The sequence below is a fragment of the Pogona vitticeps genome, chromosome 3, assembly GCF_051106095.1.
Source record: "Pogona vitticeps strain Pit_001003342236 chromosome 3, PviZW2.1, whole genome shotgun sequence".
Classification (NCBI taxonomy): Eukaryota; Metazoa; Chordata; class Lepidosauria; order Squamata; family Agamidae; genus Pogona; species Pogona vitticeps.
The window spans coordinates 175490341-175505562 of NC_135785.1; the positions used below are offsets into that span (position 1 = coordinate 175490341).

Genomic DNA, 15222 nt, shown 5'->3' on the forward strand with positions numbered 1-15222 from the left:
TACATGATCACAAAATGAACGAGTCAATGCTTGGTCAGAAAACAGTGCCTGAATGGCATTCTTACACCCTGTACTGTGTTTAGTGGAACATCCCCCTTAAAATACATTTAGCAATTTGGCACAGATATCAGAGAAGAATGGAAGATCACAGGAGATTCTGAGACTAAAAGACAAGAAAGCTGTTGTACGTCATTTGGGAAGCCTCACTTGCTGAATCTAATAATGCCAAGATAGTGAAAAAATAAATCACCGTGTTAAAAGAAGATTCCTAAAGGGATAGAGGTTGTAGGAATATGGTTGGAACAGCATTTTACACAGATGAAATGTGTGAGTCACTACATCAGGATGGGGAATGTGTATCTCTCTAGAAATTAATGGACTGCAATTCCTATCCGCCTCAGCCAGCACAGCAAATGGTGAGCATTGATAAGAGGCACAGTCCAACAACCTCTGGGGCCCCATGGTCTTGCCAGATTAGCAAACATGGTCCTGCCAGATTTCCCAAACCACAGTACATCTGTTATAATGGAATTAGTGGCCTGAATCCTGTTGGGTTAATGGAGTATAAGTGGGGCAAAATGCAAGAGAGTCTAATTGTCTTGCTCACTATCCATCACACTCCCACACTTTCTCTGGTCAGGACACTGGTTGTGTATCTACTTGTGCTATGGTACAGTACAAGATGCCAGAAGGGCAAATCCATTGAATGTTAATTTTCCAGGTTCAAGATCCAAACAGTGTCAGAATCCTTGGCACAAGGAAACAGGGGCACAGCCTTCAAAACAAAACTGAATAACCATGAACAAATAAAGTTGCTTTCTGAACAAACAGGACTGAAAATCAGTTGAAAATCATGTGCAACAATATGCCATATGTGCTTTGTAATTGTTATTGAAAGAACATGGAAACAACAACAACAAAATAGGACAGGTCTTTCGCTAGAAATATATAATCTGATATAGTACTTTCACACTACTGCAATATTGTGACTCTTACAGACATAGTAACAGTCAACTTGTGGGCTTTGGATGTTACTGGACTGCAGCTTCTGTCAGCTCTCAGCATTAAATGAATGATGGACGAAAAATCACAAGAACTTAAATCCAGCATCATCTGGAAGGCCACAAGCTACCACCCCAATGTAAAGAAATTGCAAATATATTATTGTCCAAGGTCCAAATGTATTCAGTTAATTAGGATTCATAATGCAACTATGAAACAAATTAAGAAGTGAAGGTTATTTGAAATCAACTGGATTAATACATATTGGCAATGACAATATTTCCTAATTCTGTTTATAATATGCAGAGTACTCAAAATAAGCATACCTGGATTTCTGCAGTGATAGCAGCATTCAAAGCAGACTCTAAACCACCATCAGCCATCAAGCTTCCAACCAGCAGATCTATCATAAATCTACGTCCTGGACTTATACTGGTTTCATTCCCTGAAACTATAAATGGACAGATCCACTTACTTGACTGGAAAACACATACACAAACATATATAGGAGCAATGTATTTTTCCACTGATTTCCCCATCTCCACCTTCCACCTGTACTTTGCACAAAAGGCATACCTGCACTGGGTAAGAGTGCTGAAAGAGCCCTTGCTCGTTCTTCTGCTGTTGGCAGCAACACTGACCATCCACTTTGCAACACTGCTTGGGCTGCCGATTGCACAGTGTTAAGTACACCAGCATTACTTGCTAAGGTCACTACTGTCTGTTTCAAGCTGTTGAGTAAGACACTACCTAACCCCAAACCAAGGCATTCTGGGTCAACTTGGTGACTAATAGCAGCATGAAGCTGAAAGACAAAACACAGTTAAATTTATAAAATATAAAGCAGAAACAAGTATGCTAACTGGTTGGAACCCACGTGGCATGGCTCCACTCAATCTCTGGCAAGAGCTGCAGGAGGCAGCATTGGAGACACAGACCACTGAAGTCTCTTGAGTCACTGACCACTGCATGAGTTATTCACTTAAACAGAATTCTGCTCATAATATTGTATTCACAGAGAAGTATGCCAGACTTAAGAGATGAGAACACAAATCAGAGTTTGAGCTATTTTCTTTTTTAAAAAGTACTTTGCTGCTTATTGCTTTCCCTGTACCAGTACTAGGGGATGCAGTATTAAGCCACTGAAATCCTGTTGCTTAGTACAATAAGTCACATTAGAGTACACCCAATGAATCAGTGGGGATTTGGTGAGTCAACTCCTTTTCAAATTCCATTTAGATGGGCCTACTCTAGTTGCAATTCACTTCAGAGTAGTAAATCACAACTAGAGTAGGCCACTGAATTGGTGGAACATTGAGAAGATCCCCACTGATACGATAGCCCTACTCTAGTATGACTTATAACACTAAGCAACATAATTTCAGCCAGAAAGTAAATCAATGCATTACTAATATGTTCCTTTTTATTTTTGTTGTTTTGAAAATACTTTAAAGATACAAAAATGATCAAGACCTATCAATTATTTTTCCTCAGCAATCATTTAGGGATGACAAGAAAATATCACTCATTAAATATCTGCCTGAATCTTCTTGTGTAATTAATTATACAGCAGAAGGGAAATGGTGCAACTTGCACATATTAGCCCTAATCAATGAGCACCTGCTTACCGCATTTTTCCATGTATAAGACAACCCCATGTATAAAACTTTTCTAAATCACTTTTCTAAATCAAAGTTTCTTACTTTCCTGCTTTCCCCCTACATTTTCATTGCAAAAAAGCAGCTTTCCCCATCCAGGTTTTGCAAAGAAAATGGAGGGGAAAAGGGATTTATGCTTTCCCCCCTCCATTTTGATTGCAAAAAGCAGCTTTTCCCCTCCAGGTTTTGCAATGAAAATGGAGGGGGAAAGCAGAAATTGCTTTTCCCTTCCATCTTCTTTGCAAAACGTGGAGGGGAAAAGCTGCTTTTTGCAACAAAAATGTAGGGGGCAAAGTAGGGATTGCTTTCCCCCTCCATTTTGTTTGCAAAACATGGAGCGGAGAACAGGGATCAAAGCACTTTGATCCCTCCCCCCCCATTTCCAAGTATAAAACGACCCTCAGTTTTTCCTTTAATTATTATAGGAAAGATTGTCGTTTTATACACGGAAACATACGGTCGATTCCTGGACATTCACCAAGCCTTACAATTGATGCACAGTGAGGAATCTAAGTAGGGACTATTTCATAAGTGGCAATTTGTCCCTGCAAGTTACACTATTTCCATCTGCTTGTGTAATTACAGAAGAAGATTTCAGTTTTTATTAAAAATAAAAAGGCAAAATCTTCTTCCATAATTACACAAACAGAATAGAAACGGTGTAACTTGCAGGGACCAAAAAATAAAAGCAACATCATCAATTGTTACATTATTCTCTAAAATATACTGCTACCTCGTCACACCAAAAATATGTTAAAAAGTAATGTTACAACTCTGAATTCTGACAGAAACTCTACTTTCACTAATTCACTCCCCATGTTACTATAAGCATTAAGAGAATTAAAAGGTATTTTGTACCAGTTGAACGTTGGTACTTCAAATATCCATTGGATGTTTAAAACAATACATCCCTGTCATTGTACAAGTTTGTGCTAGAGTCTCGCCTCAATTGCACTTTATATACCTGTAGCCTTAGCAGGTTCAGAGTAGCCACAGCCATACATTCTTTCTCCTGTGGAGGCGGCCAGTCAGAAGTGCCATCCATTCCTTCCGTCACTTGCCTGAGTAAGAGATCCAGCTGTTCAAATGTCATTGGGCAAACATCTACCACAAAAGGCACACGTAAACCAATAGACCATTCTGAACAAGATGACCAGGCAAAGCTCTAGAAGAAACAGCAAGAAATAAGCAACCTTGACAGTGAAAAAGCAAAATAAATGTAAAATTCAATGTAGTATCTCTGAAAAGTATAACCTCCTCCCACTTCCTATTATTCTATTTTTCCCCATTAGTAAGACCCTCCAATGAATTCTTCTTCTAAGAGATAACAACTTAATCAGCTAAGCCAATATCTACGAAAAGCCAACAACTACTGAAAGACATCAAGCACAGGACAACTCACCTCCTTGAGAGATGGCCTATTTCCAGAGCAGATTCAGTAGGGAATATTTATCTCTCAAGTTACTATTATTTTACCCCATTCAATGCACTCTGGTAAGCTATGATCTACTGCCAGGCTTGAAACATAGGATAGTATCCCCAAGCACCCTAAATATATACTTCTTCTGTTTGGTAGGTAGTGATATATGAGGGCGGGGGGGGGGGGGGGAGAGACAATATATGAGTCTATAGCACTGGTTCTTAACCTTTGTTACTCAGATGTTTTTGGACTACAACTCCCAGAAGCCTTCACCATCAGTTCTGCTAGCTGGGGTTTCTGGGAGTTGCAGTTCAAAAACACCTGAGTAACAAAGGTTAAGAACCACTGGTCTATAGGATTCAGATTTAACTACATGTGATACCCAGTCCTTAAAAATTGTTGTGTACTAAAACAAGGAAAACAGCTATAAGAAGCAACAGTATAGAGTAGTGTTTTGTGGGAAAGGAAGCATTTATTACTGTTTCTTCTTATGACATTCTGCTGACCAGAATTGTCCCAAGAAGAAAATATATGGATACCAATCTTTTTCCCCTCACAGAGAAAAAACACATTGGAGCTGGAAATCCTAATAAAAATGTGCTTGCACAGAGATAAGCACCCAGCCAACTTTAGATTGTTTTGTGTAACACAGTGCCACTGATTAATCAGCTTTCTGTAACACAATCACATAAATGTGTAAAAGAATCATACAAAGGAACTCATGGATGACTAGCATGAGCCTAACACTCATACTGATCATCCACGATGTAATTACATTTTCTTTGCCCTCAGACTTTGTACAATTGATATTAGCAGGCACTCCAAAGTAACAAGTAATTAGAGTCGGTTAAAAAACCTAAAGGGGGTGTGTGTGTGAAACATTTAAGGAAAACACAACAAGAAGTTAGATGTTCAAACCTTCAAAGACAAAACGAAGAAAACAGAATATGTGGTAGTAACCAGGGAATACAAGGAAACATGGCCATGTAAATCCTCTCTCACAAAGCCCTGCAGAAAATAATATTAGAAGACATATACTAACTGTATTGTGGAAGCCTACCTGTGCTGGCCCACAAGCAACACCAACTATGTGCTTGGAATCTAATCCGGGAAGAGCAGTAGGCTCAGGTTTGGTGATCCTCAGAGTGTCAAAATGCTGGCACTGATCATTGCTTCCCCAGCTGTACACTTCGCTATCTTCTGTGAGTGCTAAACAGTGTGTAGATCCAGCCGCTACATCTATCACTTTTTTCCCTGGGCAAGGGAACAGAAACAAATGATGGCAATGATCAGTGTTACAGTTCTATCCAAAAACCAAGTTAAAGAAGGAGAGCCAACTTCAACTCTGTATCTGAAATCAGTTTAATAGATAAAACGTTGCCTCGGTATTTACCTTGCAAACCTTCTAGCAGTTTCGGATATCGAACATGTTCTTCCGTTCCATGGCCAAGCCTCTGATTGTCTCCCTTTCCCCAGGAGTAGACCTGGCCATCTTTTGTTAGAGCAACTGAAAACTGACTCCCACAGCGCACTTTGACTACATCCAAGTCCTGAAGTTTTTCTATTAGCTTGGGGGTTTTGCAGCCATCACTGCCACCTCTTCCCAGCTTTCCATAATCACCATCACCCCAAGACCACACTTGACCTGAAAAAGCAGATTCTATTAGTAGCAGTATTAGTAGTAGAAGAAGAAGAAGAAACAGTAACAACATCTATCTGTTCTGACGATCAAGAATTAAAAAAATAAAACTACTTAAAGCAAAAGCAGAAATAAATCATTTGGGGGGGGGGGACCTACCATAAAAAAGCTAAAAGCCATGCTTATTTTCCACTACAAAAGCAAGAGAAGGATCAATTTCAGCAATGTTTTTTACACTGCCATTGTTGTTGGCTGGACTGATAATAATTTCTCTGCCCAGCAGGCCTGATGTTGCTGGCTGCCATTCTGTGGCAATTAAAAACTTCCCTCCCCCACGCCTTGAAGTTTCCAAAGGCTTCCCCTTTTCAAAAGAGAGTCCTAGGAAGCCTCATAACCTAAAATAAGGGAATAGGAAGCTTTCAACTAATTTTAATTAAATTTTATTGGCAGAAACTGGTGATGTCATCAGCTCCTGCCATGTAAATTTATGCCAACAGAATTTTGCCCAATGTGGTTTAATAGGACTCCTAAGCTTAATGTCCTGAGCACACTCCTGTACTGCAGTGAGTCCTGGACCCCTTGTGCACGGCAGGAGAGGAAGCTGAACACGTTCCATATGCGTTGTCTCCGACGCATTTTTGGCATCACCTGGCAGGACAAAGTTCCAAATAGAGTAGTCCTAGAATGAGCTAGAATTTTTAACATGTATACATTACTGAAACAATGACATCTACATTGGCTCGGGCATGTCATGAGAATGGCTGATGGTTGGATTCCAAAAGATCTCCTGTATGGAGAATTGGTGCAGGGAAATCACCCCAGAGAGAGACCTCAGCTGCGATACCAGGATATCTGCAAGCGGGATTTGAAGGCCTTAAGAATGGACCTTAAGAGATGGGAAACCCTGACATTGGAGCATTCAGCCTGGAGGCAGGTGGTGCATCACGGCCTCTCCCAATTTGAAGAGACCCTTGTCCAGCAGGCCAAGGCAAAGAGGCAGTCCCGGAAGCAGCAAAATCAGGGAGCTGGACAGGGGACAGATTGTATTTGTCTTCAGTGTGGAAGGGATTGTCACTCTCGAATTGGCCTTCTCAGCCAAACTAGACGCTGTTCCAAGTTCTCCATACAGAGCACATTACCATAGTCTCTCGAGACTGAAGGATGCCTAACTAAGCTTAATGATACACACAAACATGTCAAGTATCTAAAATTGAAAGTAAAGAAAAAAGCTCTCCATTTCTGAAATCTGAAAACGCCCTCCAAAGAGGGTTCACAATCAAGAGTGAATTTGATCAAGGGTTACTTTAATTTCCTTCAATTCTGCCAGAATTGTTTATCCAAAAAAAAAAAAAGAGAGAGGAGGGGAAGGAAAAGGAAAAAACATTGTTCTTAAATGAATTCTTAGGCACAAATAGAGTACCCACTGTCAGCCTACCCTTTCTCAGGTTATGCCTACAAAAATATGTCTTTGAATTAATCTTACAAACTACTCTTACACCAACAGCTATTTTCATACTGTTTTCATATATTCTGATTTTGTAGATAAAATATGTGAAGTTTACCATCCTGCAGAAACTGAAGTTTAGTGTAATTATTAAGACTGCACAAATGAATTCCTCCTTTGAGCCAAGAAGACCTACATTGCAAATGAGTGATTACTGAAGGACTAGACTCAGGAATGCCCAGAACAGACTTACGCAATATAATCTGAAAGCTTCCATATTCAAAAGAGACTGAATGTCCTCAGATTGCATCTCTATATAACTTTCAGGAAAACAATTTAGCTTTCACTATTCTGTGAATAGACAATTATGTTGCCCTGATTATAATTTCAAACATTCAAAAAGCTATTCATAATCTAGTCAGCCTATAGTCTTGCTAGAAAGCATTAGGGGATGTTACTGATTTTCAAGGTAACATCCTATGGCAAATGTAAAAATATGTTCTCATTGGTCAAAATCCTATTCAATTTGTGCAGAATAAACTCAAAATTGCTTAACTGCTGTGTGCAATCTGTCTGCCTCTTACATGCTCTGATGTACTCAGGTTGCAAATCCAGGTGAGCAGCAGATGGGCAGGAAATTGCTAAAACCACTTGTGCAATTTCTCTTTTGCATACAGTATTTTGTAGTAAGTTTCCAGCCACTGATTTTTGGGAATCAGGAATTTTAAGGTGACTGTTTCTTAGAGCTAATGCCAATTATAAATTTGGTTAACAAAATTTGAAACATTATTACATCCTCCAATATGAATGCAACACACGGCTTACAATCCTTGTCTTGACCCTTCCTGTCATCTACCATCAAAAGTAGTAAGACAATCAATCATGAGCAGGCCCTTTTCTATAACATTATCCCAATTAAAGAATTTGCTCCCTAAGCAGATTATAGCAGTCCCATTACTACTTAATTTATTTATTTATTTATTTATTTATTTATTTATTTATTTATTTATTTATTTATTTTATATCCCGCCTATCTAGTTGATTAAGACCACTCTAACTTCTGAACAACAGTAAAGATAGTTTTGTTTCTTCCAACATCTGTTGACCTTTTAAATGGTGGATCTAGGAGATTCTCTACTTCTAGAGATTTTTAGTGCTCTGTTTCTTACCTTCATTGCTGCTTACATTGTTTTAATATTTGTTCCATATGCAGTCTTGAATGCCTGAAACACATTCTATGACTATTTAATACATTAAAATAAACTACAATTAACTGTCAAATGTAGCATACAAATCTAAAGTAAACCAAAGAACACTTCTAAAACAGGACCCTCTCAAGTGTAACTAAAGCAAGCCGACCAAATGATGCTGCTGGTTATGCCACTAACCATTTTCAGTCACAGCAAGCGTCTGAGCATCACCACTCCCACACGAAACATCAATCACCTTTAGTCCTTTCAGCCCAGTAACCAGCATAGGGATTGTCTGATCTTCACTGGAACCTTCAGAACAAAAGGAAAAAAGAATATTTGTGTTCACAGGCCTTCTGGCGCAGTGGTTAAACCACTGTACTGCAGCCAAAACTGTGCTCATGACCTGGGGTTTGATCCCAGGTAGCCAGCTCAAGGTTGACTCAGCCTTCTATCCTTCTGAGGTCAGTAAAATGAGTACCCAGCTTGCGGGGGGGGGGGGGGGTAATGTGTATCCTGCATAATTAACTTGTAAACCGCCCAGAGAGTGCTTGAAGCACTATGGGGTGGTATATAAGCAGCATGCTTTGCTTTTCATGTTGGCAGATCTGAACTGAAAGATTTCATAACTAATAGACCAAAGGAATGAACACAAACCTACCATGGCCCAGTCTGCCATAGTTGCCTCGGCCCCATGTGTAGAGTTCTCCTTCAGCAGTAATGGCAGCACTATAGGTACTTCCACATGCAATATGTACAACATGCTTCCCAGCCTGTTTCCCCGACAAAGCAGAAACCATCTTCGGTTCTTCTAAAGGTCTACACAGAGTAGAATCAAAGAAACCAAAAAGTTACTAGAATTAAGTGTTCATATAAAACATAGTATTTTTTTTAAAAGATGCCTGATACCAAGAAACCTACATAGATCTCGCACACTGAGACAGCCTACAGAGATATTTGCTTATATCTCTTTTAGTTCTATGTCCCTCCAAAACAGGAAAACAAAATATTCTATTTATCAAGCATTTTGGCATCAGAATACAAGTGTCTGGTTTCTTCATAAAACACTGTTCTGCTCTGTTGTTGCAGAACTTTTCAATAAGATGGACAGGAGCTAACGTTACTGACGAATTCTTTGTTATTCAGTGGTGTCATTTAAGTATCAGTAACCAATAAACTTTATTAGACACCAGATGCTGGCAAACATTCATGCTCAGTGGATCTAAGGTCTAAATGTTTCATTGTAGTCAATTTGCAATTAGATTCCCGCAAAGCACAATCTGGTGTGCGATATCTGGTGTGTGATTTCTGGTGTTTAAAAGGCTCCCTGCCCTCTCCCCCCCCCCCCGATCCCAATGCTTCCAAAACCTTCTCCAAACCAAAAGGGAGTCTTGGTCCCTAAGGAGTCTCAGAACTAGAGATGAGGGTATTCGTATACGGATATCCCCACACAGCTGGCATCCATGGAGCTGGATGGTCCACAGACCGATCCGCTGCAGACACAGACAGCGCAATTCTACAAATGGTGCCACAGCGTGCGATCCACCTGCTACTCCTGGCAGGAGGACAAGCCTCTCTGCAAGATGGAAAAGTGGCGAGCATATCGCATGCTGCAGCGCCATTCAAAGAATTGCGCCATCCATGTCTGTGGTAGATCAGTGAGTAGGCCGTCTGGCCCCATGGAGCTGGACCCTTGTTAACGACACCTGTGCAGAGATATTCATATTTGTATACAAATGCGAATATCCCCATCTCCACTCAGAACAAAAAACAGGGGAAAAGGAGCTTTTAATTAGTTCGAACTAAGTATTACTGGCACCAACTGATTACATCACCAGCTTCCACCCTGTAAATTTACACAAGAAGGATTTTGGCCACTTTCTGGCTAACAGCTTTATCTAAAACCTTTCTTTACTGTTCTTCACTGCTATTAATTCGATTATTTCAGCATTATAACTTTTATACTATTTATACTACAATTATAATACTATAATGGCTGAAATCCTGCTGCTTAGGGTAGTGAGCGGCAACTAGAGTAGGCCCACTGAATCAGTGGGGATCTGGTGAGCCAACTTTTCAGTAAGTTCAATTGACTCACTACACTGAGCAACAAAATTTCAGTTATTATGTGCTTTTGCCTACATCTTCTTCAGCTAACACTAAATCAAAGTTTGCCCCAGTAAATATTTCTTTGGAGTAAGTCTGTGCACCGCAAAGTATCTTCTATAATATACTGTAATGTTTTCTTATATACTGCTCAATTTCCCATTATTTTATTCACATATGAAGATTACAATTCCATTGTTTAAATTGAAGCACTGCCATTAAGAATAAGGGAGGCAAAAACCTGGGGATTTAAGAAGGCTTCCACATGAAGATTTCTAACACAATTTGCCTTCTTTTTGTCTGATTCTTCTTGACAGGTTATTACCCTATTACTCACAAACACATGCAGTAAAGAGACATATCTCTTTGTTTTGGACCTTTCATACTAGAAAACATAGTACTTGGTTTGTCTGTACCTTTTCCTTCATAAATCATCAATTATTAACCCTCAGTTAATAATATACAATGAACAGTACACAATGAAAAATCAGGCTGCTTCAACTTACTATACATTGCTCAAATAAAATACAGTGGTGCCTCGCATAGCGAGGTTAATCCGTTCCGGATTAACCTTCGCTATAGCGAAACATCGCTGTGCGGAAATAAAAAAGCCATAGAGGCTTCGTTCAATGCGTTCCTATGGCTTGAAAACTCACCGCTGTGCGAGGTTCTTCCATAGTGCCGCCATTTTCGCACCCTCGGTAAGCGAGGGCAGGGCGCGAAAATGCGGCGCGGACCTTCCAGCGGCCATTTGGGAACCGCCGATCAGCTGTTCTCCCCCGCTTCGTTATGCGATATTCGCTAAGCGAATCGCTTAGCGAATATCGCAAAGTGAAAAATCGCCATAGGGGCCATCGCTGAACGAATGCTCCAGCGATGGCCCAGAGCGCCTCGTTAAGTGATTTCATCGCTCAGCGAGGCGCTCGTTAAGCGAGGCACCACTGTATATATCAATCCTTTCTTTGGTGTATATATGAGCCAAGAATAATCATTTAACATTTTTACCATTATGCTCAAGCAGGGAAACAATGGGCTAAATCTACTTGCAGTTAATTAAAATAGACACAATAAATTGATGGGATTTACCTGAATGTCAACTTGCACTTGATTCAATAGCTAAAATCCTGTTGCTTAATGCAGTAAATCACACTAGAGTAGGCTCACTGAATCAATGGAGATTTAATGAGTTGATTCCCCTATAAGTTCCATTGATTTAAACTGAACTTTTGTACTCCAAGTACAACTTCGTATGCTAAAGTATGTAACAGTCAGAGTAGTCCCATTTGAATCAACTGAATTTATGGAGGAGTTGATAGATCAAATTCTCATTGAGTCAATGAATATACTCTAGTGCAATTTACTACACTAAGCAACAAGAATTTGGCCAGTGGGTCTATTCTAGCTGATACTACCAATTAGATTTACGCCTATGAGTCTCAGCACACAGAATTATTTGACTTGAATTATATACAGTGGTGCCCCGCATAGCAAGGTTAATCCGTTCCAGATTAATCGTCGCTATGTGGAAACATCGCTAAACGGAACGGAAAAACCCATAGGAACGCATTAAACTTCGTTTAATGCGTTCCTATGGGGGATAAACTCACCGTTCTGCGATGTTCCTCCATAGGGGCAGCCATTTCCGGTGCCTCTAAAGCGAGGCAACACAGCGGGGCAGCCATTTTGGAACCGCCGACCAGCTGATCAAAAATGGGGCCTTTGGCATTTTCCCCCAGCTGAGCGGCAGGAGCTTCAAAGCTCCCATAGATGGGGTAGCCGGCCGCAACGCGGATCCAAGCCCAGGATGCTTGAAAGGCATCCGGACCCCTCCCACCCTGCCGCCGCCGCCACTTGGATCCGCGTTGCAGCCAGCTACCCCATCCCGAGAGTTTTCAAATTCACATACAACAAGAAACTGGTTAATTAAGAGGTCCTGGATACTCTGCATAACAAATGGAGGAGGGAGGGGGCTGTGTCAGAAAGGAGCACATAGACAAAATGCTGATCTATACCTTGACTTATTAATCAAGTCAAGATACAGTATAATCAGCCCATTTCCTTCACATCATTTATTCAATCACATATGTATGTGCACATGTTCTGGCCAGCTATTGCCTAGACTAATGCATCTTTTCTTTTGTATTAAGCCAAATAAATAGAAGCTTGACAGATATTAAATTACTCAAGTATGCTGCAAAAAGATGTCCTACTAAGTTTACAGTAGACTGTCAGAACCAAAAGGAAGCAACTGCCAATTTACGAGTCTAGGAAGGGCCACAAAAGTAACAAAACAAACTGAGCATAATTGAAAAGAAGAATTCATAGCAGATCCAGAAGATAGCATCCCATCTTACTGGATTTCACTGTGCAAATTAAGCATGGGGCAAACAATCTTTCAATTTTTCCCCCAGTGGATGCTACACTGCACTTGATGCTTTCAGAAAATGAACTATTTCTTGCAATTCTAAAATATGCACCTGAAATGCTTTTAAAAAACACTGTCTATCCGGTCTTCAAAAATACTTACACCGTATCCCCATGGCCTAGTCGCCCGCCATCTCCACAACCCCAAGAGAAAACTTCTCCAGTTGCTGCCAGGGCAAGGTAGTGGTGGCCATCTGAATGTGCTGCAATCTTGACAATGTTTCTAGAAGCAAGGCTCTGCACCAGCTGTGGTCCCTGTAAGTTAAATACACACAGTTATAACGTTATAGGCTTTGCAGAAAGATGGGAGGGGAACAGATGAGCATTCCAAATGGCAGTACAAAAAATATGGGTGATGCTGGGGTGGGAAAGACAGCTTCAATGAAAATAGCAATGTGGAAAGTTCCAGGAGCTAATTGTTTTTCACTCATATTTTTTAAAAGACCCTGAAGTCTAAAGGTTCAAACTACATGCAACATGGGAACCCCATAATCAGATCTCCTAATTACTATTTTTAAGACTGAAAAGTTAGCAAAACTAGTTAGTTAGTTAGTTAGTTAGTTAGTTAGTTAGTTAGTTAGTTAGTTAGTTAGTTAGTTAGTTAGTTAGTTAGTTAGTTAGTTAGTTAGTTAGTTAGTTAGTTAGTTAGTTAGTTATGCCACCCATCTGGCTACCAAGGCCATAGTTTGCACTATAGCACTACAGAAGGGTTGAAAAACAACATTCTCCACTCATGCTTCTTCTACCATATAAATCTGATCTTAGCCACTAATAACGAAATAGTAACAGCATTTTGTTCTTCTGCCTTTCATGAGAAAGGGCAAGATCTTGTTAGGAGGAAAGAGTATCACCAATCACTGAAGCAGAGTAACAGGAAGGGCTAATTCTCTCCTCAAACCGCATTCAAACTAAAGAGCCAGGCACCCATACCCCTGCTGCTTTTAAAGGTAAAAAAAATTGAGAGATGTGTGATCATTTCTCTCAAGTCATGATTATTTGAGTTTTTCTAACGAAATAAGGAATGAAGACATCTCAACTGGCCAAAATGAACTTTACAAAAGGCCATTTCTTAAATTTATTACAAAGATCATTTTAAAACAGATGTATTAATTTTCCCGTCATGATTCCCACCATCTCTCTTTAAAACAAACATTACTTTTAATACCTGTAGGGAGAGAACAAGAAAGTCAGTAGAATCCACTTACCAGTGTGTCACTATTGTATGCTTGTGTGTAAACACGTCCATTTCTAGATAGGATTAAAAAGCGCTTTTCTGCACAAGCAATCTGTGTCACTCCAAGGTTGGCAAGTCCTTCACACTGAACTGGACCACTCACATTGGCATAGTATTTCCATCCAATTAACCCCCAGGCTATGACTTCTTGCAAGGAACCCTGAAAAATAGTTCATCGATGTTAAGAACTCAACCAGTAATGGGCAAATTCCTTTTGCTTAGCATAGCAAGTTGCAGTTAGGCTCATTTGAATCAATGGAAATTATGCAGGAATTCATTTAACTAAATCTACATTGATTCAATGGACCTATTCTAGCGTGACATTAAATTAAACAACAGGATCTCAACCATTATATCTTTAGATTGCACTGGGAATTTTTATGAACGATTACATTAGCTCAACAATTAGCTCCAGATTTATACAGCCTAAACATATCTCAGAAGAGTTCTACAAATAGCTACAAAAGTCAAAGTGATTTGGAGTGACAGATGTCCATGGTAACTGAGAGCAGGTCTAAATAAATCTGTCAATACTAGACTGTTCTCCCAAGCATTGGTGTACATGTTCAAAAGCTTGAGAGTATCAGTTGAATAATAGAAGTGACTTTTTAATATTTGTTGATTTTATCCAATAATAATGAGAAGCCTCAAAAAAGGTAGCAGGACCAACTTTCGTTTATACTCCAGCACTCTCAAGTCTTCTTCTCTGCTATAATACCTCACCCTTTTTTCCCTCATGGTTTTTCAGAAAGTCAGGAGGATCTCAAAAATAGCTTCAAATGCAGCATGATAACTTGTAGAACAAGGAATTGACATTGTATGACAAATAGTCTCTGAAGTGGCACATGAGCCTATTGTCTGATGTTAAAAATTCCACTGGGAAGCTCTATGTGTATACCTAAATCATCTCTTTAGAGCTCAATAATTTTTCCTTTAATTTGGCAATTACTTTTATCGACATAAAGCTTTTACAAGACAACCCCCTCAGCCCACTTATAGCAAACTTCTAATGGAACATTTTGAAAAACAGCCCCTGGCTTCAGCACCCTTCGCACCCACAGTCTGGTTCTGATATGTGGATGACACCTTCGCAATCTGGAACCTC

General features: G+C 39.9%; 1 protein-coding gene across 4 annotated transcripts in view; it reads right to left on the reverse strand.

Annotated features, from left to right (window-relative positions):
• HERC2 (HECT and RLD domain containing E3 ubiquitin protein ligase 2) overlaps positions 1 to 15222 on the reverse strand; it is a 129662-nt gene that overhangs the window by 81006 nt on the left and 33434 nt on the right. For all 4 annotated transcript variants that reach the window (XM_072994438.2, XM_072994437.2, XM_072994439.2 and 1 more), the window contains exons 11-19: positions 14089 to 14277; positions 12987 to 13138; positions 9015 to 9172; positions 8552 to 8665; positions 5474 to 5725; positions 5141 to 5334; positions 3625 to 3825; positions 1579 to 1807; positions 1329 to 1453 (exon numbers count right to left, since the gene is read on the reverse strand). In XM_072994438.2, the coding sequence (XP_072850539.2) occupies positions 1329 to 1453; positions 1579 to 1807; positions 3625 to 3825; positions 5141 to 5334; positions 5474 to 5725; positions 8552 to 8665; positions 9015 to 9172; positions 12987 to 13138; positions 14089 to 14277 (1614 nt within the window). The remainder of the gene's footprint in view (positions 1 to 1328; positions 1454 to 1578; positions 1808 to 3624; positions 3826 to 5140; positions 5335 to 5473; positions 5726 to 8551; positions 8666 to 9014; positions 9173 to 12986; positions 13139 to 14088; positions 14278 to 15222) is intronic.